Below are 27043 nucleotides of genomic sequence, written 5' to 3'. Positions count from 1 at the left end.
AAACTTATTGACAATGTAATTAATTGCTAGTTTATTTTTTTTTTTTGTTTAATAATTGTATAGCAAGTAGGTTGAATAATTTAATAAATAATTATTGTAAAATAAAAAACATATATTTTTGTAAATTTATTAAATTTATTGAGCTTTAAAATGATAAATAAATTTAGAATATTTGTATATATATTTTCAAGTGAATTTTAATATTTAAAAATTACAAAATATTAAATTGAAAAATATATATTTCATGTTTTATTTTATCATTGTTGATGTGGCAATTTACTATTTTTATTGTCTTTCATAAATTCTTCAATTTCTTCAATCCTAAAATCGAAAAAAATTTCTATTAAAAATAAAAGAAAAAAAACAAAAAAATTATAATTAATATTTAAATTTTACTAACGTTCTTGGCACTTGTGTCATATTTTCACATCCAGTTTCAGTAATGAGAACATCATCTTCAATTCTAACTCCTCCAAAACCTCGAAACTCAGCTAATTTTGCTGGATTAATATATTTTTTTTGTTCTGGATTTGCCAATGCTGCATCCAACAACTAAATTTGCAAAATAAAAAAAACATTATAATAATAAAAATAAAAAAGATATAAAATAATAAATATAAAAAATTAAAAAAACCAACACAATCAATAAAATAACATCCAGGTTCAATAGTTAAAACCATTCCAGCAATAAGTGTTCTAGCTGTTCTTAATTTTCTAATTCCAGGTTTTGTTGAACGTTCTGGATAACCAGGAAGATAACCACCAACATCATGTACATCAAGACCAAGTAAATGTCCAAGTCCATGTGGTTGAAATGTTTCATTAAGTCCAACACCTATCATATCATCAATACTACCATTTAATATACCACCATTTTTTAATGATTCTAATAAAACACGATTTGCCAATAAATGCATATCACACCAATTAACACCTGGTTTTGCTGTTTGTAATACAGCATTTCTAGCATCAAGTACTGCATTATATATTAGCTTTTGTTTATCATTAAATTTTCCATTTGATGGATAGCTACATGTTATATCAGCAGCATATCCACAATAATTTGCACCCATATCAAATAAACTAAAATACAAAAAATAAATTTTAAACAGCTGATTTTTAATTACAATTAAATTGATTGTTTTTTTTTTTTAATAGAAATAATATTTACCACATATCACCGTCTTTAATGACTCTATTATTTGGTGCACCAGCATGTCCATAATGTAAAATTGATGAATTATGTCCAGTACCACAAATACATGTGTATGATACATGACGACAACCACCAATTAAATAACAATAATATTTAAATATTGCTTCACCTTGAAATTCCGTCATATTTGGTTGAATTTTTTTCATAACTTCTTTGTGTGCATCTGAACTTATTTTAACGACATAACGAAGAACTTGAATTTCTTTTGGAGATTTTATAACACGACTGTAATGAAAAAATTAAAATTTAATTAATTTATTTATTTCTGATAATATTTATTTAGACAATTTACATTAAAATTATATTTCAGCAGTCTTAAATTCATTTGAAATATAGTCAAACAATTGTTTCGAATCACAGCTTAAATTTAATAACTCCTTGTAATTTAAATTAATAACATGAAAACCTAATTTTTTTAAATGTTTAATTTTCATAATTTGTGGAGCAATTAAATTATTTGTATCAATAAAATAATCATCTGGTAAATGTATGAGTATAGCTGTTTTATCATTTTTTTTATTTTTATTAATATAAAAATATTTTGTTGTTGTAATTGATGATGAGTGTATTATTGCATCAATAATATAATAATCAATTGGTATTTGTCCAAGAATAACAAATTTACTTAATTTATCATGTCCACCACATATTTTTATCAACTCTGGTGTTATTAAATTTAATACACGTTTTAATTTTGATCTCATGATAATTTTTTTGTCATTATAATCAGTTAAATTGTCATCAATACTATCATCATTTTCAATTGATAATATTTTATCAATAAGCTGTATTTTGTATTTTAATTTATCAAATAATATTGGATTTTTAATTGTATCAATTTTTTTAATAAAACTCAATGTAAATATATGTCTTGTATAATTTTGTGAATATTTATTTAAATATGCACATGATAAAAATATATCTAACACATCATTAATATCAATTTTATGAAATTTTTTAACAATTATATTTTCAAATGTTAACCAAAATTTTCTATCATGAAATATATTATAATTTAAATAGCCAAATGATGAAAATATTTTGCCTAATTGTGATAATGGAATTTTATGAATATTATTTATAAAATAATTACCACAAATATTTAAAATAATACTGTTGTGTAATTTAACATTTTTACAATAATTCATTGTTGATAAAATTAGTGTTGAATCAGTATAATCATCAATATTATTGTTCAAATAATTTTCGATATACAGCTCAATATCTGAATGATAAATTTTACTTGTTGTTAGACTTTTTATTAATTCAACAAATTCATATTCTGTGCATGAATTTAATTTAATATTAAACCATTTTTTAATAACATCAAATACAATTGTATTACTATCATTCAATTGTGATAATATTAAATCTTTCGTATTACTTGAATTTAATTTAATCCAATTATTTGTTAAATTATTTTCCAATATTATTTGTATAATATTTTTAGAAGCTTTAAATAAATATAATATTTTAAATAATTCAATTAAATTATTTATATTAATGCTATTTTCATTTAATTTTATTCCAATCCATAAATCATCAATAACATTTTGATATTTTGCATCATCAAATAATGAAAGTGTACGTATTATGTCAATTAATTGTATCAATGAAAATTTATTATTACTTGTACGTATAATTATTTCATTACAAATAAAATCTATAATGTCATTATTTGGTAGGCTTAGATAGGGTATCATGTCACTGTCTTGTGACATCAGTTGTTTTATATATCTATTTGATAAATCAGATGTTAAAAATTCATCGAGTAAATAATTACTGTGTTTTATTAATTTTTCTCTTTTATTTTCTAAATTTATTATTTTTTTTAATGCACGTAATGCTATTCTTCCATTTATTTTATCAGCAATAATATTGTCAATGTATTTATATGTAACATCTGTTAAATTATTGTATGAATTTTTTATTTCTCTGTTATTATTTGTCATATTGTTGTTGATGTTGTTGATGTTGTTGTCAAATAATACAGCTGTACCATCATCAATCTCAATTTCAATAATATTATTTGATTCATTATTTATAATATTATTTTTTTTATTATCATTTATAAAACTTACATCACCAGTTTTAACAACAACAATTGAATTATCAATTTTTTTAATATCATTTGATTTTAGCTTTATATTATTTTCATTAATAATATCAATTATGTTATTTGTTTTATTTATTATCAATGGCAATTCATTGATTATGCTTCCTTCTTGTATTATTATGCTTGAACGAATAAATGATTTTTCGATATTTGAAATGAGACATCTTGTGCTTGATCGAAATATTGACAGTCTTGATAGTAAATTGCCGCGAGAAATAATACTTGACCACATTGCATGGTAAATTTATTTATTTTTTAACTTGAAAATTTTTGTGGTTATATAAAAAAAAAGTAGAAAAAAATTTACTTGATAAATTACTTGAAAAGAATTTAAGTATCTATTGTTTTTTGTTTTTTTAATTTGATCATTTTTTTTTTAAAACAAAATATATTTTAAACTTACCATTCACATATTACTGGATACAAAATTTCATTGTTTATTTGAAATCTGAAATTAAAAATAAATATTAAAAATAAATTTAATTTTTCTTTTTATATTATTACGCACTGTGAAATTCCTTTGAATTCAGCTTCCTTTGAAAATAATCCACTGTCGCTATTCTCGCCTCGCTGAAATGATGAAAAAAAAAAAAAATATACTATTATTTTGTAAAATAAAATTAGTTTTTTATTAGCACAAAAGATATAATAATAATAAAAATAGTTTTAATATTTAAAAAAGAAAAAGTAGGACGATATTTTTATCAAGAAACAGATAGCTAAAGTTTTTTAATTCTAGGTCGTACTCAAATAGCACTTTCAATTCGTTGAATTAACAAATTATTTATATTAAAAAATGATTTTTAATTTAAAATTAAATATACATTTTTCATATAATAATCATTAAACAATCCAGAAGAAAATAAAATGTACCTATCAATAAATTACATCAGTCAATCGAAATATAATTCAGTTAAAATTAGTAATATTTTTTTCGATTGAGGTCATACGGTTGACAATTTTTTTTCTTTAATTAATCAATTATTTTTTTTTTTTTTTCGTATTATCTTATTCACGAATCGTTGATTTAAATAATTAACCTTGAATCCAAAAATTTCGTGTCGAATAAAACAGTCAAATAAAAAAAAAAAACATTATTATCCTTTTTTTTTTTCTATAATTTTCGAATCTATGTTTATTTAATTTTTTTTTTTTAAATTCAAGTCTCTTATTTCCTGTTTGAAAGAGGAAGAAGAGTATATCTAATAATAGACTCCAACTCGAGGTCATATAGCTTTCTATTTATTCAAAAAAAAAAAAAAATTACATATATTTATGAATTTAAATCAACACCCTTAATTAAAAATAATAATAGTAAATATACTTACAAGAGTTAAGAGAACACGTGCATTTTTTTTCTTTAGAATATTTGCAATCTCATCAACGTAGTATGTTTCATCAACACCATAACGTTGTTTAAATTCATCAAGAGTACTCAATTTACCAGACCAAATTTCGTATTCAGCTGGCAATCTTGGTAAAAATAATATCGATTTACCAGTCGTGACATCAAGAGCACCAAACCAACCAGGTTCTTCAACAGCAAAACACCATTGAAAAAATGATTCCTAAAATTAAAATTATATTATTAATTACTAATTATTTATATACAACAATGAAAAATATTTATTCGTTCAAAATATACAAGAAAAAATTCGCTGTGTTTATATTTTTTTAAATTATACAATAAAAAATATATAAATGTTATCTTGTTTTTGTGTTGATTCACGTTTTGTCTTTTTTGTTTATTTATAAATATTTTTATTTTTTTTTTTTTCAAGCCAAGTTGCCAGGCATTGAGTGGAACGATCGACCATCAGGTCAACGAGCCCACGCTGAAGGAGTACAGTCAACTATGTAATATCTTTTGAATCAGTTAAGGTATACGAGTTCAACAAAAAAAAAAAAATACAAAAATCATTTGCTTTTTTATTCTCATTCTTTCATTATATTCTGACCATAAAATTTACTGATTAAAAATCAATTTACTTATTCAATGTTTTACTTAAAATAAACAAACAAAAATCAACCAACATTTTTTTACAGTTATACAAATAACGTATGTAAATATATTTTTAAAAAAATATCAAAAATTAAATATACATTTGTATAAATGTTGTTTGAATAATTTAGATTTTTTAATTTGTTTTTTCAATTTTTTTTTGCAATATCTAGCTTTTAATTTATTACATATTGAATTTTTTTTTTTTTGTTGTTTTTTTTTAAAGATAAAATGTTTAAACACACCTGTCGGAATTCAAAGTTAATGTCTGTGTCATTAAAAGGCACATCATCACCTCCTTGAAGAATAACAAATGCATTTTCTGGTAAATTTGAATTTTTTTTTAACTCTTTTATCAGACGATTACGATTTTCCTCGAAGAGTGACATTGGAACACGCAAGGTGTGTTCACCTCTTGTATAATTTGACTCCATAATATTCGATAAACACGATCTGCAATTTAAAACAAAAATTAATTAGCTAAATTTATAATTATATTTTTAAAATTAATATTACGTACTTTTTAATTTGAGTATTATGATAAATTTTTTTCAAATTTTTTAAGATAATATTTTTATCATTTTGATGACATTGAACAAAATTACGATTTAATATCAAGGCACAAGTTAAATTTTTTGATAATGATGTTATTATTCTCGTTGATTTTGTGAGTAAGTTCATATTTTTTATCATAAATAATCTCTAAAAAAAAAAAAAATAGTAGCCATGTGTTAAATAAAAATAACGATGTAATTTTATTTTTAAATAAATTTTTCCTTCTTCCGCATGATGAATTATCAATGGTGATAAAAAAAAAAAAAAAATATTATAAATAAAGCTTGTTGGCAAGCAAACAATATAAACAAAAAAGTCTGGGATTATTATAAAATATATAGCTCAATGTTTATTTACATCTTGTTATCAAAAAAAAAAAAAAAAAAAATGATTTAGCTGCATTAATTAATTATTACATAAACGATATACTAAAATACAATCAAGTCAATGACATTACTCCACGAGGTCTTTAAAAAAAAAACTCCAAGGTTTTTATGCCAAAAAAAAATTCCATTTAATTATTAATTTATTTTTAAGTATAATTAAATGAAATGAGACATTTGTATTTGTACAGGTGGATTTTGTACCAGGTCAATCTAACAGCTCTTTTATTTAAACAATTTTTTTTTTTAAATTTTTTTATCTCTAAAAGATCAATAATAATTGTCATAGAGTTTTTTAAAAAAAATAATGGCACACATTGTGTAACCGGTTTGTCTTGTCAACATAAATTAAGAAAAAAAAAAAAAACAGAACCTTTCACCGTTTCCGTATTGCAAATTCTATGAGATCTTTATTTATTTATTTAACAATGTTTTATTTATTTAAGTACGACGTTTGTACTAAATAAAAAATATAAAAAAACATTAAATTGGAGTAAATATGAGGGTTTAAAAAATACCCAAGTATATACACCGGAAATATTATAAAAAAAAATAAAAGTAACGATAAGTTTTATTATAAGCTGTGTGTATAATAAATTTAAAAATAAAAAATTATAAATAATAGAAAGAGAGAATGAATGAGTATAAACTGAATTTATTGTAAATAATTTATAGTGGACATTTGATGTCCGGGTACTTGTGTTTGTCGTGTTACGATGAAAAGGAAATTCTTCGGTGACCTGGGCATCATCATTATCATTTTTTTTTTTTTTTTTCTTTTTCTCTTATTAAATTTATACCATGCATACTCATATTCGGGTTATATTTAAGTGGGTGTCATTGAACGCAAAACGACTGAAAAATATACAATTCTCTCATCAACTTTATAATAAATATTGTTGTTATTTTTAATTTTCTTAAAATAAAATGTCAAGCAAGATTGACACAAAAAATACAAGCAGATGTTGTTTTGCTATTTTTTTTTTTAAATTGTTTTTGTATAGTTTTATATTCAAGAACAAGTTTATTGCAAAAATTTCCAAATAAGAAACTAGACAATCCCACACAATAATAAATGTATATTGTAAATAATTTTTTATGCGTTAAATATTAAAATAATAGTTAAATTTAATTTTCAAATATTTTCTAAAGTATATTATTGCTTGTAGAAATATCGAGACAATTTACGTGGTTTAAATTAGCACAAATAATTAATGGCAATTTCCGATGAATGACTCAGACCATAACTAATTTAAAATCTATTTTTTTTTTTTCTTTTAATTAGAAAAAAATATAGTCTTAACAAAAGATATATAAAAATAAATATAAATTACAAGAGAAAAGGAGAGTTAATATTATAATATTTCCGGAAATATAATTTAACAATTATTATTATTATTTATTATTTATGTTTATATATATTTTAAGATTAGATAATTTTTAGAGCGTGATTCATCAGAGTTTTTATAAAAAAAAAACAAACAATAAAAGTACAAAAAAAGTATTTGATATTTGCAAATGAAAAAAGGATATTTTACATTTTGTAATGTATGGTTTTTAGAAAGTTTATTTAAATTGTTATAATATTATTATAAATAAATAATATTAGTACTTATATATTTGAGGAAGATGGAAAATATAATTTTAATAAAAATTTATTTATTTAGTTGGTTCTAACATATGGAATGATTTGACAAAAAAAAAAAAAAAGAGAAAAAAATTCTTTGAAAATAACATCAGTAGTAGATACAATAGTTATGGGCGTTAAAAATTTTTCAAAATAAAAAGACAATGAAAAACAACAGTATTAACTATGTGAAAGTTTCTTTTAATCTCGAATAATTGATTTTTAAAGCTGGGGAACTTGTTTGACTTGGAAAACCCCCTGATGAAAAATAAAGAGAAAAAAAATTGCAGAAAAAAAGAAAATTTGTTGCGGTATTAAATATGACTGAAAAGAATTATTTAACAAAAAAAAAAAAAAAAAAAAATATATTATCCTGCTGTTTTGGAAAATGTTAGCCGACAAATTTTCCGTATTGAATTTTCAACTGAATTATTTGTTGAAATGAAATTTGTGTTTTTCGTAGAAAAGTTACCGTTATGTTAGACAAAATTATTTGTTTTTGGCATGTTTCCATTGTCTCTTGGCTCACAATACCAAGTAATTTTTAATAATATTTTTTTTAAACAATAAAAATGACCTGTTTAATTAACAATGATGACATTCATTATTATTTTTATACATCTAAATTTAATTTATATACATAACAAAATTTATTTTCGTCATTATGTTCATTATTATTTGTCAGACATAATTTTAGTAAATTTTATTTTAATTTTTATCAGTCGATAAGACTATCGGTTTTAACGTCAACCTCATTGATACAATTCTCAGAATAGATATTGAAAAAAAATATAAAAATAAAAAACAACCAAGAAAATGGGAAAAACCAAAATGTAAATATTATTGTTAAAAATAGACAGCTAAAAAATTTATATATATTTTTAAAAATTATTTGAATATTATTTCTATTAAATATAGCTAATTTAAAATGTTAATAATCATTGTACTAAAATATATTCCAAAAATTTTCAATGAAAATAATAACTGACCCTCATCAATGTCAGTTGAATAAAAAAACTATTATAAATTTATGATTATTATTTTGAATTTCACTTGTGTCAACAAAAAAAAAATATTGCATTGTATGTAAATAATAAATAAATAAGTCATGTGAGAAAAAATAAACTAAAATAAAAAACAAAATGGCTTCAATTCATACTGTCAAAAATTGAATGACAAAAATCTTAAAAATTTTTAAAAACTATTATTACTATAACACACGACACAAAAAACAAATATAACACACACACACAGACACAAAAATAATAAATTAATATTAATTTAAAAAAATAGAAAATATTTATAAATACAAATGATGAATAATTATTTGTTTTATTAATTTTTTTTTTCACTTTGAACTTACGTATTTACAGTGACAGTGTCAGCCATGTTGGAATACACCCAGATGATTACCCCCACTTGAATAACCTCGTGATTTTCCCCTCTGTTCCCCTCTGTTCTTCCTCTTCTTGGTATTTTTTTATTGGAGCATCATTGAATGATGAAATACCAACTCAATTCAGCTCCAAGATGATCTAAAATATTTTTTTTTATATTTAATCATTTATATATATTTTATACACTTGATAAATTTTTTTTTTTTTTTTCCTGATAAATTGGAGATATAAATATGATTAAAAATTTAAAAAAAAAAAAAAAATAATACACGTGGTTAAATAATGAAAAAACATACTTGAACAAAATTTAGATCAACAATCACCTGGGGGGCTGAGTGACTTGATGATTATCGCGATAAAAATTTAAACATTGTGTTGTTATTTTATCAATTTATTTAAACATTTTTTTTTTATGTTTTAAAAAAAATTATATTATTTTTACATTGAGTGATATATTCGTGTCAATTATTAACAGACAAGGTCAATTTGATTTAGTCACGTTGTTTATACACCAACATTCTGATAATAAAATTTTCTGTCTCATTTTGCTTTTTTTTTTCTTTCAGATATATAATATTAATTTAAAAAATTCTTAAATATATATTTATCAGCTACCTGTACTCCAAAAAAAAAAATCGGATGTTCACAGTATCGAAAAAAAAAAAGCGTAATCATTTCGATAACAGAAATGAAAGAAAAAAAAATTCGACACGTAATACAAACATTCGATCGATTAAATAAAATAATCACATGATTTTTTAAATTTTTTTAATCAACAACAAAATGCAAAGTATTCCACAATTTATTTAAAAAAAAAAAACGTATAATTGTTTGAATAAATTGAGTAAGAATCGCGTGACCATTATAAGTTAAATTTGACAATCCTTGAATGAAAAAAAAAAAACCTAATAAACAATTAATATTAAAGAAAAAAAAAAATAATAATTATTTAAAATTGCAATATTTTTTTTTAATATGTATATATTTTTTAATTACATAATTGTTATTATTATTTAAAAAAAAAAAATACGTTATGTATATGATACAAAGGTGATGGTACAGGAGAGACTACTTTCACTTTGACAAAGCCATACACGCAGACATCGACAAAGAATAAGAAATACATGAAAAAAAAATAATAAAAATTTATAAAAAAGACCCAAAGATATATACGCTTGTGTTAATACATACAATGGGTCATTTTAAAAAAGAGATAAATGAAAAAAAAAATAGAGAAAGAGAATTTTAAAATGAGAAAAGAAGGCCCTGGAGTAAATTAAACAGTATGTTGGTGTTGTCTTGCTTCCTCTTTTATGTATTACTCTCTGTACAATGATCCCAAGGGCGTGGAAATATGGGGATACAATAATCATTGTAATCATTAAATATTTATATTAAAAAAAAAATCGAAATAATTTATTATTAATAATTCAAAACAGCAGAAAAAAATTTCGAATTTCTACAAAATTAAAAAATTCATTTCTTAGAAAAATTATTATTAATTAATTGAAAAATTAAATATTTTTATTTTTTATATAAACAACTATTAATAGTTTTAATAATTTATTTATAATAAATAAATAATTATTAATTGTTTTAATAATAAATAATATTCAAAAAAACTAAAAATCTTTTTGTTAATTTTATTTTTTTTTTTTTTTGGGTTTTAATCAAATTTTAATTTGAAAATTATTTATTTATTTATTGGTTATTGTTTATTTTCTATTTAATACAACAATTTTCATTGAAACAATTGGATTTATACTTACCTGAATAAAAATATACACAAGGACTATTAACTAATAAATTTTATGAAAAAAAAAAAAAAGAAGGAAAAATGTATGTATTATTATAGAAACGAGTTTGTAAGTGTTACAAGTTGATGTACATAAAATGTATATTGTAAATTTATATATGTGAATACAATACAATTGCTTTAGTTTATAATGCCAATTCGTTTAAAATGAGGTCTGTCTGACGAAACGCCTCGGCGTCTTCTTTGTCGATGATAGAAGGAGCCTTTTGATATCGACAAACAGCTGCATATATATTCGACACTGCAGAGGTTCTTCCCACAAAAAAAAAAAAAATCTTTAAAGAAAAAAAATATAGAAAATACAATCTTAATAATAAAAGCAAAATAATTTCATTCATAACTTGAATTATTTTTAATTTTTTTTTATTATTTATTTAAACTTATTTATAATTTTTTTTTTTTATCTATAATACAAATTGTCGGGGTCATACCCAACGATCACAACGAGATATAATTTTTTTTTTACATGTGTATTATTAATTTTTAAATTTGTTATCAACATTTATAATAATTTTTTTTTTTTTTAATTAAATATTATTTCGTTTCTTGTTGGTTTTTTTTTTTTTCATTATTTTTCGTAAATATTTAATTAGAAAAATTAATATTCAATTTTCATTAAAAAAAATAGACTCAATAATACACACACATACACACACACATGCATGCTTTGTTTAAACAAATTAAAAAAAAAAAAAAATTATGTAGAAAATTATATTGATGACAAATATTTATACAAAAAATTATTACTTTTTTTTTTTTTCTTTATCAGACTCATACACAGACAAAAATTATTTTCTCTTTTTATTTTAATTTTATACAATTCATGTTGTTTAATTAATAAGATAATAAACATGTGTAATTAATCAATTAATTATTATCATTATTATATAATTAATAAAATGTAGACATATTTTTTTTTCTTAATTTTTTCGTTTTTACAAATGTCGATGAAAACAGAAAAAAAAAAAAACACAATTTGATAATTTTGTCAGCGGTTAAGATTGATTAACAATTAATTGATATAAGATTGATTGAATTATTCAAATGTCTATTGATAGCACACTGAAGAAAATAATAATATAAATAAACAAATAATGTTTTTCATAATAACATTACAATGAATCATCGATATTTATCAACATTGACTCGAGTGTTGTTTGCGCGCTCAACAAAATTCACATGTAATAAGCATTTTAAATGAAAAAAAAAATAAATAGATAAACAAAGTTGAATGTTTTTTACATTATCAAACATACAAACAATATGCAAATAAAAAAAAAACCATAAATACATCAAGAAATAAATTTATAATAAATTTTTTTCAAATTATTTTTTTTTCTTTTTTTAATTGTGAATTTATTCTCAGCTTTAACTCACCCTGAATACTCAAAGGTACTTAATTATTAAGCATAAAAAAAAAATTAAAGAAGAATAATAAAAATAATTGAAAAAGTTTATTTTAAATTGTCATTCTATTTTAAATAAATTTTCTTTTCTTTTTATAGAAAAATCGATTGGTTGTTTTTTTTTTCTATTGCGGGAACGGATGATAATTTGAATTAGTAATTAATTTACAGTAGTTAATATTGATAAATTAATTATTGATGGAAGAAAAAAAAAAAAAGAGAGATTTATAAATAACAAATAAATAAATAAATTGAAAAATAAATGTATCTTGATGAGTGAATGAAAAACAAAAACAAAAAAAAAAAAAAAGTGGTATATTTCTTATTTAAGTGATGAGGATTAAGTGTGTAGTGTTTCTTTGAAGAAGACACATTTATGAAACACATATGACATACCATATTTACAAAACATGGAGCAACCATTTATGGATAGTTCCCAGGCCTAATTGTGTTGCCATGTCTACTTGGTTGACTCTTCTTATTTTTATTCTTCCATCTTTATCATCATCATCATTTTTAAATAAAAAGAAATTCTTACATCGTGGGGGAGATGAAAAGAAACAGGGTGAATTTATGAAAAAAAAAAAAAAAAAACGGAAATCGTTGATGAGAAACGTGTCTCAATTTTAAACACATTGACAAAATATTTTTCATCTAACAGTCATAGTTGTCTTTTTATTAAAAAAAAAAAGTTTCAACTCTTTTTTTTTTTTTATTTTTCGACGAGACAAATAATAACTAAAATGTACTCTTAAACTGGATATCAATTTTTTTTTTTTTATATAAAAAATGATGCTGTAAATGTATCTCTAATTTTATTATAAATTATTTTTTATATTAAATAAAATTAGAGATATGTTTTGTTCATTTTTTGAAAATATTTTTATAACCTTGGATTTTATGTACTCGACCATCGACTGAATTTTTATCACATTTGTTGGGCTTATATTTCTAGTATTTTATTTTTGTTTTATATTTGACTCATGAAAAATTATGTTAATCTATATTTAACACTCAACTCATATGAATAAATTTTTTTTTTACTGTAAATTGAATTTCAAATTTGAAATTACTATTCGTAAATATCTTATGGTTTTTTTTTTCTAAATTTATACAAATGACTAAAAAACATAAATTTTCATGAGACTAATCAATTATTTATATACAATATTATTAAACTATTATGGTTTTCTATTCAGCCAAAAATATATCACACAGGTTTTTTAATTACTCATTTTTTTTTTTTTCCAGCAAAAGAGTACATAAGCTCTAAAATTAACTAACTCATTTCTAAATACGCAAAAAAAATTATTTCATCGACAAATTAATAACAACTATATATACATTGAAAAAAAAAAAAAAAGCAAAAAAATTGTCTACATTTCGTCTATATCAATTAAATTATTCAGTTCATTTTTTAAATATTTTTTTTTTTCACTTTTTTTTTCTAAAAACAAAAATTTGTTTTTCTTTACCTTAAATTTTTCCATCATTTCGAGCACGTAATCAAAAAAAAAATATATATATATCATGATTAAATTGAAAATTGAAAAAATCTAAATAATTTTTTTTACAAATCAAGTGATCCATAAACAGCAGGAAGTTGTTCATCTTCTGAATCATAGTAATAAGTTTTTTTTCGATAACCACAATCATCAGAATTTGATAAATTTGATAATTTTTTAATTTGTAATTTTTTAACAGCTTCATTAATTAATCTTCCTTGTTTAATTAATTGACATAGCTGTTCATATGGATCATCATCATCTTCAGTTTTATTTTTATTGTTGATATGTTTCATACGAATTTCATATAAATTCATTTTTTGTTCATTACGTGATAATGGTAGATATGGTGATGCACGATTTTTAGTTTTAACACTTGATTTTGCCTTGAGACTTGAAAGTCGTAGATTTTCTTTGATTTCAGACACCAGGTGGTCGACATCCCGGGTCACAAAATCCTGGGTTGTTTCTGGTATTACCTTGAACAAGGAAGTTGTTGTTGTTGTCTCTTCTGCACTCGGCATTTTGTTTTTATTTATTTCTTTCTTTTTACTGTCAAGAAAATAATAAATAACATTAATTTACAAAAAAAAAAAAACGAAAATTTATAAATAATATTAAATATATTTTCTTGTTGCAAAATTACTACTCAATATTGCATCAGTTTAATGAAAATTTATTGATTCGAAAACTACTTGATTAATTATATTTTCGAAAAAAAAAAAAAAAACAAATTCATATTTAATTTGTTTATTTATATAATAAAATAGCAACAAAAATATTTTGGAGTAAATAATTTTTTTTTTTTCTATTTTCTATAAAAATTCGTCATGGAAATGCAAATTTATTTTCACCATTAATATTAAATAGATTTTCATTGTTGTATTATGTCACAAAAAAAAAAAAAAAACTTTTTTTTTTCTTTTTTCTTTTTAATTTTATGAGTAGAAAAATTTTCAACATGTTTTTGGACTATTATCCCTTCTTTTGTAAGACGAAAAAAAAAAAAAAAAAAATTTATATTTTTCTGCGAATTATGAAATATTTTGTACTCAGGTATAAGCAAAAACATTGGACCTACCTGAAAAGGTTCGTTGTCTTTCAAAATATTTTTCAAGACCCTTTTGTCTTGTTCTGCACGGTCAGTTTATTTTTTTTTTTTTTTCAAATTATGTATTCAGAAAAAAAAAACTACCGACGCCTTTAAATTACACGTATTGTTTATCAATTTATTTGTTTATAATTTTATCAATTAATCAATGTTTATTCACAGTAATATTATGTGAATTATTCGAATACGTAATGAGCGTTGATTCACAATCAAATAATTTTCTTCAACACAATCACAAACACGTATTTATTTCTTCGTAATAAAATAAAAAGAAAAATTATAAATTAATCAATAAACTATTTAAACTTTATAAATTCTCAATATTTCAATTTTAAAATAAAATTTTTACACGTTTATATATTTTCTTGTTATTAAATGTTTATTTACGTTTTTTTTTTTTTTACTCCTTTGTTTATATATGCGTCTCTTTCTATTTTTTGTTTAACGATTATTTTTGTTTTCAATGACGATGTCATTCATGACACCGAGGACAATTGAATAGCAAAAAGAATAATATTATTATATTCAAAATGTATATTATCTTCGTCGCAAAATCAATCACGCAACAAAATTTACTCCAAAATATCACAATCACAATTACTTTTATATTTTTTTTCTCTTTAAATTCACCAAACACTCTTGTTACTTTGATAAATAAACAAAAAAAATATCATCAAATAAATAAAAACTGGTTTTTCACTTTATTATTATTATTATTATTTTGAATATAATTATTATTGTTGTTATTATTGTTGACCTTTTTAATGGCAAAAATAAAAACAGCAAAAAATAATTTTTATAAATATTATTTGTATTTAATTGTGTTTAAACACTTTGCACTGTTATTATTGAAGACAAGATAATTATTTATGTGTTATTTATTAATTTTTTTTTTTGGCTTGGTGTGTTGTGTCTGTTGACGACGAACCGTAAGCCAAGTCGTCTTGTGATTTTATGATGTCGAAGAGTGGTGGTGGTGGTGGTGGAATGGTACTCCGCTCAACAGCCATGAACCTTTCTCTCTCTCGTATATTATTGTTTTGGTTATTATTGCGCATGCGTATTTTACAACCAAAAAGCTACCTCTCTCGCCATTGTAAACAAACCGTTAACTTGAACAAACATATATATACAATCAACACATACATGCGAAAAATATATGTTTATTTCTTTCTTCTTCTCTCTCTCTTATCCCCTCCTAAATCAATAAATAGACAAACGTGTTATTATCTCTCTCTCTCTCTCAAAGTATTTATTTTATTTTGTTATTATTATTTATTTAATTGTTAATTAAATTTGTAATTTATTTTATTATTAAATGGTGAATCATTTGTTGTTTTATGGATGAATGATTTTTGAGTCAATGAATTTTGTTTATATTTATTTTTTTGGAGTAAATTTATGTAATTTTTTTGCAGGTGGAGGGAGACAAGTTTGTTTTTCCAAGAACAGGTCATTTTTGTTTGTTGGAAAAAAAAAATAATGTATGTTCAATTGAAAGATGAAAGTAATGATTATTGTTTAAAAAATTATGGAGTTACTGGAATTTCTTTTTGACAAATTTTTTATAAGAAAAAAAAAAAGAATTTTCAAAGGGAGAGATTAGTTTGGTCTAGGGGTGTCGGCTTCTCTCATCTTGCATGGTTTTTATGTCTTATCTTTTTCTTTTTTTTTTTTTTTTCCTTTTTTTTTCTAACATGAAGGGCAAATATTTTTTTTAGCTATGTAGTGGAAATTTGATGCTGGAGAGGGGGTCAGTATCTCAAATCAAGGTCACTAATTTTATCATTTTTTTTTGTGTCTTCTAGAAAATCAATTTTATCAACATGCGCGTGTAGAAAAAATAATAATAATTATATATAAAATTTATATATTATATATAGATATATTAGAATGAGGAAAAAAATTTTTTTAACACTATTTTTATCATATCTATTTGGAACCTTTTTTTTTAGATAAATAATTCTTTATCTTATCTTGTGAATATTTAAAGCAAAAAAAAGGATATAAATAATATAAAAATATCAAGCTCTATTTGAATAAAAAAAAAAAAAAATAGGTACTTACTTTATTTTTGAGTTCTGTATTTTTAAATTAAATATCCATTTTATTACAACTATTACAACTATTATACTCAATACACAATAAAAATATGGATTAGTTTGTTTATTTATTTATTATTTTATCATGTTAAAAAAAAAAAAAAAAAAAAGAAAAACATTATAAAAAATAAAATAATACTTTGGTTATTATTATTTATATAATAGTCTTGTTAAATTATTTTTTTTAATAGTCGACATTTAAATATAATTGTTTATTTTTTATTTAATTCACAACCAACAAAATGTGAACGATCAACAATTTGTTTAGCTTCATCATATCTTTGTTTTAATTTATCTGGATCACATAAATATTTTTGCCATATTAATATCTTTTCACGATCCCAATTTGAGTTTGTTGTTTTTTTCTAAAAAAGAAAATACAAAGCCAATTAATTCAACAATTAATAATTAATGTTTTATATTTATTTACCATTATGTCTTTTAATTTATTTCTCGATTCAGTAACTATTGTTTGAGCATCATGTACTGATTGTGTAACTTGTTCTGATAATGCCAAAATTTTATATGGCATTAGTTTAAAACTTTTCGTTGGCCCATCACTAATTTCATGATTAAAAACCCTCATAACATCATTTTCTCTGTTGAAAAAAAAACAAATTAATTTCAATATTTAATATGTAAATTTAAAAAATATCATCAATTAAACTTACGTTTGTCTTAGATAATTAATTTTAGTATCTAAATCAATATTTTCAATTTCATTTTTCATTATTTTATTTTCATTTAATAATTCATCATATTGTTTAACTGCATTAACAAAATTATCATCATCATTACCATCATTATTTTCATGTTCATTTATTAATAATGAAAATAATTTATTATAAATATTTTTTTTACATGGTGATGATGAAATTATTGTGTCATATTTATCCTGTACTTCTTGCATAATATCCTAACAAAATAATTGATTATTAATTTTTTTATTTTACAGTTGATTATTTTATTCTTTTACTTACACAACGTTTTGATGATCTTGTATATTCTGTTGATAAATAATAACGTGCATCACGTACAAATTCAATAATTTCATTTAATTTTTGTAATTGAATTTGCATTAATATTGCAAGAAAATCAGCATGTGCATGTCCTTTATCTCTTGCAAGATGTAATAAATTTTCTATATTTGATAAACGTTTTTTTTTATGATTTAATCTAGCATAACCATCATCAAGTAATATTTTTGTTACTGACAATCGTCCATATTGATTAACAGATTCTTGTAATTGTGCCTCAAGCATAGCAATGTCTTCTGTTAAAATATCTCTTTTTGACATTAATTCAGCAATCTCTAGTCTGTTGATAAATCCATATTATTAATAACTTGTTAATAACAATTAATTAGTTTTATTTTATTTACCTCATTTGTGATTCATTTTGAGGAATTTGTGTTTCTATATTACTGTAAATTTCATGTGCACGAGCAGCTAGACCTTTGAAACCTTCTAATTCAATTTTTTCACCAAGTTCACTCAGCATTGATTGAATGAGTCTTACTTGGACATTTGATAATTCAATAATTTTATCATTTTCATTTTTTTCTGAATCTTGTGTATACTCATGACTTGGTAAATTTGATGGTTCATAATTTTGTGAATTTTTTAATTTTCTATTAACATGAAAATACAAACAATTGTAATAATTTTCAGTTTGTTTTATAAATATATCCAGTGGTACTTGTGTCCATGCAATTGTTGGTCCTTTCTGCATATAAATTAATAAAAATTATTTATTTAATTACCTTAAAATAGGATCATACCTTTAGAGTATACATACCTTTTCAGCAGCATCAGCATATACTTTAACAACATACTGCAAATCTTCATAAATTTCACGATGAGCAAAATCAAATTCATTTATTAAACTTGCACAATCAGCATATGATTTATTTTCTCCAATTTCAAATTTTTGTAATTCATTTTCTTCTTTTTCTAATTCTTCATCAAGTTTTGATTCAATTTCACTGTAAATAATAATAATTATTGTTATTAATCAACATAATTAGAAAAATTAGAAAAAACATACATAAGTTTTGCTAAACTATCTTCAAGTGTTGCAAGATCATTAACATCAGCATCATAAGCATCTTTTTCAGCTTCATATGCTTTGGCAATATGTTCATCACTTCTTTTATTTAAATCAATTAATTCTAATAATTCTGGACAATCTTTTGTTGCTTCAATTAGTGCATCATCTAGCTCACTTCCAGTCAAGTATTGTTCGTTTTTCTTTAAATTTTTTATACTTAAAAAAAAAAGAGAATTGTTAATGGAATAATTGATAATTAGAAAATAAATAACTTACAATTCTCTTTCATGTTTTTGTAGTACATTATGAGGTCCAACATGATCACAAAACCATTTTAAAAAATTTTGAACAATTGAATTTTCACATGTTTCATTTAATAATTGAGCTGATACTTTGAATGTTGTATCACCAGGAAATAATTCCTGAAATTTTTTAGCAAGATCTCTTCCTGATATGTCCATTTTAATTCATCTACCTGGATAATTTATATAAAATTTTTATTATAAAAAACATTGTGTGTTTATATTAACAATAAAACTAACCTTAAAAATTTGAAAGCATATCTTGTTTGCTGTTTTTGTTTTTAAAAATATACTTATCGTAAATTATTATTATATTGTAAATAAATTAGACATTGATAGTTGGTAAAAATGTTGTTAAAAAAATTACATTAAACAATTTTTTATTGAATTTTATATAAACAATTACAGAACATCCTTTTTTTTTGTTGTCACTGTGGCGCTGTTTATGTTATTTTTTTTTTTTCTCTGGGTCAAGATGACAGCAGAAAAATATACTGCTGTTTACTCCAATTTGTTAATCAACAATTAAAACCAGGTGGATAATTGTTTAGTTAATTAATTGACAAATAATTAGTCCAACTGATATTTAAATCAACAAATTTGTTATTAAAATTTATTTATTTCATAAGAGTTGAATTGTTTTTAACAATAGTAATAATTCAATTACAACAAATAATCAAAAAAATGGAAAAATAAAAAACATAATTTATATTTTGTGTTGTGGACTGTTTTTTATTTAAAATTTAAAGGAAAAAAATGTTTAATTTTGTATAATTTTATGTATAATTTTACTGTATTTTTGTTGTTGATAAAAAGTGTCTTTTAAAGAATAAATTTAAACAATTGTTTATCTGTTTTTAAAAATGTTGATTTTCTTTTTTAACACGATATTAAATCTTTGAGTTCTTTGACAAGCTGAACTTCAGTTGAAAGTTTTTCGAGTTGATTTATTTCCAAACGTTTACCAGCTGTTTGTTGTTCTTTCAATTTGTTTATTTGTTCCAATTTCTATAACAAAAAAAAACAATTGATAAATAATTAATATAACAATAAAAAAATTAATTAAATAATAATAATGAATTAACTTACACTTTTTATTTTACGAATTTTTTTATTCTTCTCCGGATCATCAGTAAGATCAGCATCTTTTGCATCATTTTTTTTAGCACCTTGATTTTTATTTGTATTTTTAATTGGTTTAATTGATAAATTTTCAATTTCTACTCCATTTTCATCAATGTTTGGTAAATTAAGAGCTTCAAGTTCTTTTTTAGCTTTTTTTTTAGCTTCACGTTTTTTTTTAGTTTTAAGTGCTGCTTTTGATGGTGGCATTTTAGTTGGTGGTCCAAATTTGCTATTATTATCATCATCATGTAAACTAAAATTAATAGTTTTACCTCTTGCTGATGGTGGTCTATATGCTTCTTTGGAGGCTTGTGGTTGACTTGGTGTAATACCTTCAACAGCAGTATAATTAATTGATTTTTCTGGATAAGTATTTGATGGATAATTTTTCCATACAACTTCCCATAATTCTTCTTGTTTACTCCAAGGTCTTTCATACAATAATGTACCAGTATAATGCCAAATTTTAAAACCATTTGACATACGTAATCTTGGTGCTGTTGTTGCTGTCATAAAATGTTCACCATCTGGTGACCAATGTAATAATGTTGAATCTGGTGCAATTGTTTCAGCAATTAATTTACGTTTTTTCATATCCCAAAGTTCAACATTACCACCAATATTACCAAAACCACCAAGAAGTAATATATTACCATGACAATTATAATATATTGAATTACGATGTTTTTTACCAAATTCAAATATTGATTCACATTTTAAATTAAATAGCGTTGTTTTTGTTGGCATAAAACCATATGTTACACAAAATTCTGTATTTTTAGGTGACCATTTAACAGCATGAATTGGACTCTCGTCATTACTCAATGTAACAATTGCTGTTTCACCTTTTATACTTAAATAATGTAATGATTGTTTACCATAATATGATGCACCAGTTTTATCAACATCCATACTTGTTAACATTAATAAACTTGTACCTTCATTATTCCAAATAAATTCAATTCTATCAGTTTGAAAAAAACTTTTATTTGCCAATGATTGGTCTTTATCAAATTTTCCATATTCAAATAATCTTGCAAATGATGGTTGTCCACTTGTACCAGGAAAATTAAATGCAATATAATATGATGGTAATTTACCTGGTGATATATTAAATCTTCCTTGTTTTGTAACACTTACTTTATAAGTATGTTTATCAAAATTTGCATTTTCATAAAAAAATACTTCACCATTTATTAATATACCACATATTTTTTCATCATATGACCATTGTGGTTCCCTGTAAATAAATATAAATTATTAAATATATAATTTAAATAAAAAAAAATTATTATACAAAATAAAATTATAGATTTATTTATTTTACCAATCAGCTTGTCTTTTTTGTGTAAAACTTTTAACAAGTTGTCCATTTTCACTTTTTAAAATGTGAAGCTGTGGGCCACCATCAGGATTTGCTTTTGACACTGTAAACAAAATATAATTAACGATACATGTATTTAATACAATTAAAGATTAAATTATAATGATAATATTACCAATAAATGGCTCCCATGTCATTAAATATGTTCCAAGACTAGAAAATTTAATAGCTTGAACTTTGGGACTCTGAATTGTTGCAATAACTTGCCACGTATTACATTCAGATATTTTGACAACAGCACCAGATATCCATGCAAAGTATTTTCCATCTGGGCTAAATGTCATTCCCTTGACATTTTTCTGCTCATCTTTTGTAAAAGCAGACACCTCGGTGTAATTTGGTGGTCCATGACTGATACTGAGGCCAGTTGTTCCTCTTGCTTAAAAAATAAATAAACAAACATTGTTATTATTATTATAAATAATTTTTAAAAATTAACAAATGTTTGTCTTTTAGTATTGATGAATTATAACCTATCAAAATGACAATTATTAATTTTATAATAGTTAATTATACATTACTAATGCAAATGAAATTCATGATAATATTAAAATTGTATTTATTTATGATTATTTAATTTTTTTTTATTGATTATTTTTATTTATTTATATTAAATTTAATACGTACTAGCAAGACATGGTATGTTCAACGCCATTTTACCAAATTTCACACACCACAACGACCCAGACCCACAGACTGCCACAGACCATGTGGTGTGTATTTTTTTTTTGTCTCACTCTTTCTCATCATTTGACCTTAGAGAAAAAACACAGTGCGGCTCCAAAACAAACTTTTCCAGAGAGAGATAGAGAATAAAATTTGGTACAACAAAAAAAAAAAAAACACCATGGTAATTAGACTGTTTGTATTTATGTATGAGGGACTGTAAATATTTTGAAATCGAAAAAGTAATTTAGGCTGTTTCATGTTATATTGCAATTTGATTATTCTAATTATGTATGTGGTTTTAATTGTGATTATCATCAGGGGGATATGAGCAGTAGCAATTGCAATTTTTTTTATTTATTGCAATTAATAATGATCAATAACAATTTTTTTTTTTCTTTTTCAAACAAGTTTATTTTTATTTAATTATTAAAGTTTACATGAATGATTCGTATTACTTGTATTTATTATTATTATTATTTGTCAGTTTATTAATATTTTTTTTGGTGATAATTAATATATGAATTTTTGTATAAGAGTCAATGATTATATTTTGTATTTAGTATTTATATACCACGTCATCACAAGCATTGACTCATAATTATAATATATATATATTTATTATATATTCGAAGATAAGAACCAAAGTATTTTCTTTTTTTAAACGTTTAAATACGCATACATAAATTTAATTCAAGAAAATTGAATGATAGATTAATCATTTGAAATATATGCAATTAATTGGCAATTATATAAATTAATTTTTGATTTAGTTATAAGCAAAAAAATATACTATAGCAAATGACATAATTAAAAATACAATATTGAAATGTATACTTGATGATGAATTACAGCCATTTTTATCATTACAAACACACATTTCGACTATAATCCCTGTACCTGTCCATTCCATTTGTGTACATTTTTCTAGCTTTATAAACGCGCAAGCTCTCTTGACGGTGATGTCCCCATTATCTATTGAATGACAAAATAAATATATTTATATTTCATGGAAGTCTCCTTATTGTTTTTATCAATTAATCAAATGGTACCAATTTATGATGGAATAATGCATGAAATATATAAATGTATATCAGTATATGTAAATGTTTTAATATAAAAAGTTTACATGGATTGTCACTATATCTATATTCTATATGTATGGATTACTGAGTGAAAAAAAAAATAAAACTTACAATCCTTATAAGTAACTTTTGCACAATTCATAGTGTCAACACTTAGATCATCTCTATTGTAAAGAATTTCAGTGTCTGGAATTTGGTTACAATTTTTCAATGTTGTTTTCGATGAAAATTCTGTTACATCCTTTGGATTCACCTCAACTCCGGAATAGCATTGCAATTTGTTTTCTTTCATCAACTTCGCCTTGCGTGCTAAAAAAATATATGTAAATTTTGTAATCAATAAATATAAAGAAGAAATAAAGAAATAAATTCAAACTTACCATCCCTATTATTATCAGCAAGTGATTTATTGATGAAACCAATTATTAATAATATTGCCAACGTGGCAGTAATTTTTGAAACCATCGTTGAAGAATAAAATAAAATAAAATAATGTTAACAAGTTGAAGACTTGAGTCGGTGTGGCATATATTTTTCGGCTCGAAGACTATTTATATATTTTTGTGATAATGGTTATCGTTATTTTTTTGTTCTACGTGACAAAATTATTATTATTTTTTCAATTTTTGACCAGGTGATTCATCTACACAAGCGATTAGTCAACGCGCTTTATACTTCTATATGCGTTATTTAAGAAATCTATTGTTAATTATCAGTTGGTTTTTCCTAGAAAAATAATATTTGTTTAAATAAAATTTTTAATCTAAAAAAATAAACCTCACTGAAATCATAAAGCCAAGTATATTTTTTTTTTTAAATATATGAAATTTTATTTATATCGACAATTATTTAATGTAATAAATATTTATTAAATTTGTTTATATTTTTGCATCTCATTCAATTGCAATCACAATAATATTTATATGATAAGAAAATTGTCTTTTCCATTGCGATAAAAAAGTTAAACAATTTAACAATATAAAAATTTTTTTAACATGCTGTTGCTCATAGGGTCTGTGAACAGGAGTGTTTTGCAATTTTTTAAGGTTGAAAAAAAATAATTAAATTTTAATGTTTTATATATATATGCTGCTGTTTGCAGAGCCTATGAGCAGAAGCAGAAGAATCAATGACTATAGGCTTATTATCTTTTGTATTTAGCAATTAACACTATAATGATCAATAACAATTTCTTTTTTTTTTTCTTGTTTGAACAATTTTATTTATTTTTTTTTTAATTACTAAAGTTTAAGAGACTTAACAGATTTGTATTACTTGTATTTATTATTATTATATTATTATTGTTTGTCAGTTTATTAAAAATTTTCTTTTGTGATATAATTAATATATGAATTTTGTATATATATAAGAGTCAATGCGGTTATATTTTGTATTTGGCTGTCGTTATATACCACGTTATTACAAGCATTGACTCATAACTGTATATATTTATTATTTATTTGAAGATAGGAAACGCAAAATGTTTTTTTTTTTTTTTTTTAGACATTTAAATACATACATAAATTTAATTGAAGAAAAAATTAAAGATAAATTTATCATTTGAAATTTGCAATTATTTGCGATTTTTGATTCAGTTATAACTTATAACTTATAAGCAAAAAAATAAACTACTGCAAATGACATAAATAAAAATAAAAGATTAAAATGTATACTTGATGATGAATTACAGCCATCTTTCCAATTGCAAACACAATTGTCTTTGCAAAGCATTGTTTTTGCCATTTTCTTTCCTTGAAAATTTTTCTTTTTTATAAACGCGCAAGTTCTATTAACGATGGTGTCCCCATTACCTATTGAATAACAAAAAAATATATTTATTTTGTGAAGGCATTTTTATTGTATTTATAAATTAATTACGTGGTACTAATTTATGACTAGAGGGATAAAATGTGTATAAATGTATATATGCTTTGTTTTAATAAGAAAAGTTTACATGGATTGTCACTATATATATATGTATATAGATTACTAAAAGAAAAAAAATAAAACTTACCATTTACAGTCGTAGATATAGAGCAGCCTAAACTGTCAACTTTTTTTACATCAGTTTCATGAAAAAAAATATGGTAGATTGGAATTTGATTACAGTTCTTCATTGTCGTTGTATTAGATGGCAATATTAAATCTTTTTTTGGATTCGTCTCAACTCCGTAATAGCATTGCAATTTGTTTTCTTTCAACAACTTTTCCCTTTTTTCTGAAAAAAATATATATAAATTAATAAATTAATAAAGAAGAAATATAATTAATTATATTTATATGAAATATCAAACTTACCCTTATGATTATCATCAGCAAGTGATTTATTGATAAAACCAATAATCAATAAAATTGCCAATGTGGCAGTAATTTTTGAAACCATCGTTGAAGAACAAAATTAAATAATGTTAACAAGTTGAAGACTTGAGTTGGTGTGGCATATATTTTTCGGCTCGAAAGGCTATTTATATATTTTTGTGATAGTAGTTATCGTTATTTTGTTGTTCAACGTGACAAAATTGTTATTATTTTTTTTAATTTTGACCAGGTGATTCATCTATACGAGCTATTAGTCAAGGTGATTGACGTTAATCAAATAATCTATTGTTAGTTATCAGTTGGTTTTTTCTAAAATAATAATAATTTTTTAAATAAAATTTTTAATCTAAAAAAATAATTTCACTAGAATCATTAAGCCAAGATTTTGTTTTTTTTTTTTTAAATATATGAAACTTTAATTATATCGACAATTATTTAATGTAATAAATATTCATTAAATTTGAGCATTTATATATGATGAGAAAATTCTCTTTTTCATGCTATTAATTTTGAAAGTAAAAAAAAAAAAAAAATTACCCAATATTGCAATAAAAAGTTGAACAGTTTAACAATATTATATATTTAAAAATTATAAAATTAAATAAAAATAATGATAGACATTTATATGCTTCACTAAATAATATTTCTTATCTACGTATATTTTTTTTTTTTTTTTTAGAAAAAAACGGTGTTCTGAGTCAGAGTCTATTAGTGTCATGAAAAAAAAAAAAATTCAACTATTCTAAAAAAACATTGATAACCACTGTATACTAAGAAAAAAAAAAAACCAATTAGTATAAGCTATAAAAAATTGATTTCCAATTTTATAACATTTAATACATTGATTTAAAATAAAAATATAAAAATTCCATATATA

General features: G+C 22.4%; 4 protein-coding genes across 6 annotated transcripts; all 4 read right to left on the bottom strand.

The window, feature by feature from the left end:
* Positions 1–94: 94 nt before the first annotated feature.
* LOC122860223 (xaa-Pro dipeptidase) lies at positions 95–13998 on the bottom strand. Of its 3 annotated transcripts, XM_044163936.1 has the most exons (10): positions 9593–9721; positions 9263–9434; positions 5580–5787; positions 4661–4900; positions 3841–3902; positions 3736–3780; positions 1172–1441; positions 639–1083; positions 401–552; positions 95–321 (listed from the first exon to the last, which is right to left on the bottom strand). In XM_044163936.1, the coding sequence occupies exons 2-10, from the start codon at positions 9286–9288 to the stop codon at positions 258–260; spliced, it is 1512 nt and encodes a 503-aa protein (XP_044019871.1). In that variant the 5' UTR covers positions 9289–9434; positions 9593–9721; the 3' UTR covers positions 95–257. The 3 variants fall into 3 exon arrangements, with proteins under 3 accessions (XP_044019871.1, XP_044019870.1, XP_044019872.1); XM_044163935.1 differs by lacking the exons at positions 9263–9434; positions 9593–9721 and adding an exon at positions 5855–6030 and having other exon boundaries at positions 111–321; XM_044163937.1 differs by lacking the exons at positions 9263–9434; positions 9593–9721 and adding an exon at positions 13994–13998 and having other exon boundaries at positions 114–321.
* On the bottom strand, positions 13994–16182 carry LOC122860224. The gene is made up of 2 exons (XM_044163938.1): positions 15105–16182; positions 13994–14575 (listed from the first exon to the last, which is right to left on the bottom strand). Exon 2 carries the CDS (start codon positions 14545–14547, stop codon positions 14089–14091), a length of 459 nt encoding a protein of 152 aa, XP_044019873.1. The 5' UTR covers positions 14548–14575; positions 15105–16182; the 3' UTR covers positions 13994–14088.
* A 1227-nt stretch (positions 16183–17409) lies between these two features.
* LOC122860222 lies at positions 17410–19876 on the bottom strand. The gene is made up of 9 exons (XM_044163934.1): positions 19828–19876; positions 19562–19760; positions 19283–19501; positions 19034–19220; positions 18618–18961; positions 18217–18553; positions 17908–18152; positions 17667–17835; positions 17410–17601 (listed from the first exon to the last, which is right to left on the bottom strand). The coding sequence occupies exons 2-9, from the start codon at positions 19744–19746 to the stop codon at positions 17449–17451; spliced, it is 1839 nt and encodes a 612-aa protein (XP_044019869.1). The 5' UTR covers positions 19747–19760; positions 19828–19876; the 3' UTR covers positions 17410–17448.
* Positions 19877–20457: 581 nt separating this feature from the next.
* Positions 20458–22849, bottom strand: LOC122860221 (eukaryotic translation initiation factor 2A). Its single transcript, XM_044163933.1, has 5 exons — positions 22724–22849; positions 22212–22475; positions 22040–22139; positions 20677–21952; positions 20458–20595 (listed from the first exon to the last, which is right to left on the bottom strand). The coding sequence occupies exons 1-5, from the start codon at positions 22749–22751 to the stop codon at positions 20467–20469; spliced, it is 1797 nt and encodes a 598-aa protein (XP_044019868.1). The 5' UTR covers positions 22752–22849; the 3' UTR covers positions 20458–20466.
* Between the last annotated feature and the right edge of the window lie 4194 nt (positions 22850–27043).

This window comes from Aphidius gifuensis, linkage group LG1, assembly GCF_014905175.1.
Source record: "Aphidius gifuensis isolate YNYX2018 linkage group LG1, ASM1490517v1, whole genome shotgun sequence".
Taxonomy (NCBI): Eukaryota; Metazoa; Arthropoda; class Insecta; order Hymenoptera; family Braconidae; genus Aphidius; species Aphidius gifuensis.
Note: the sequence above shows the minus strand (reverse complement) of the source record. Positions and strands in the feature narration are given on the sequence as shown.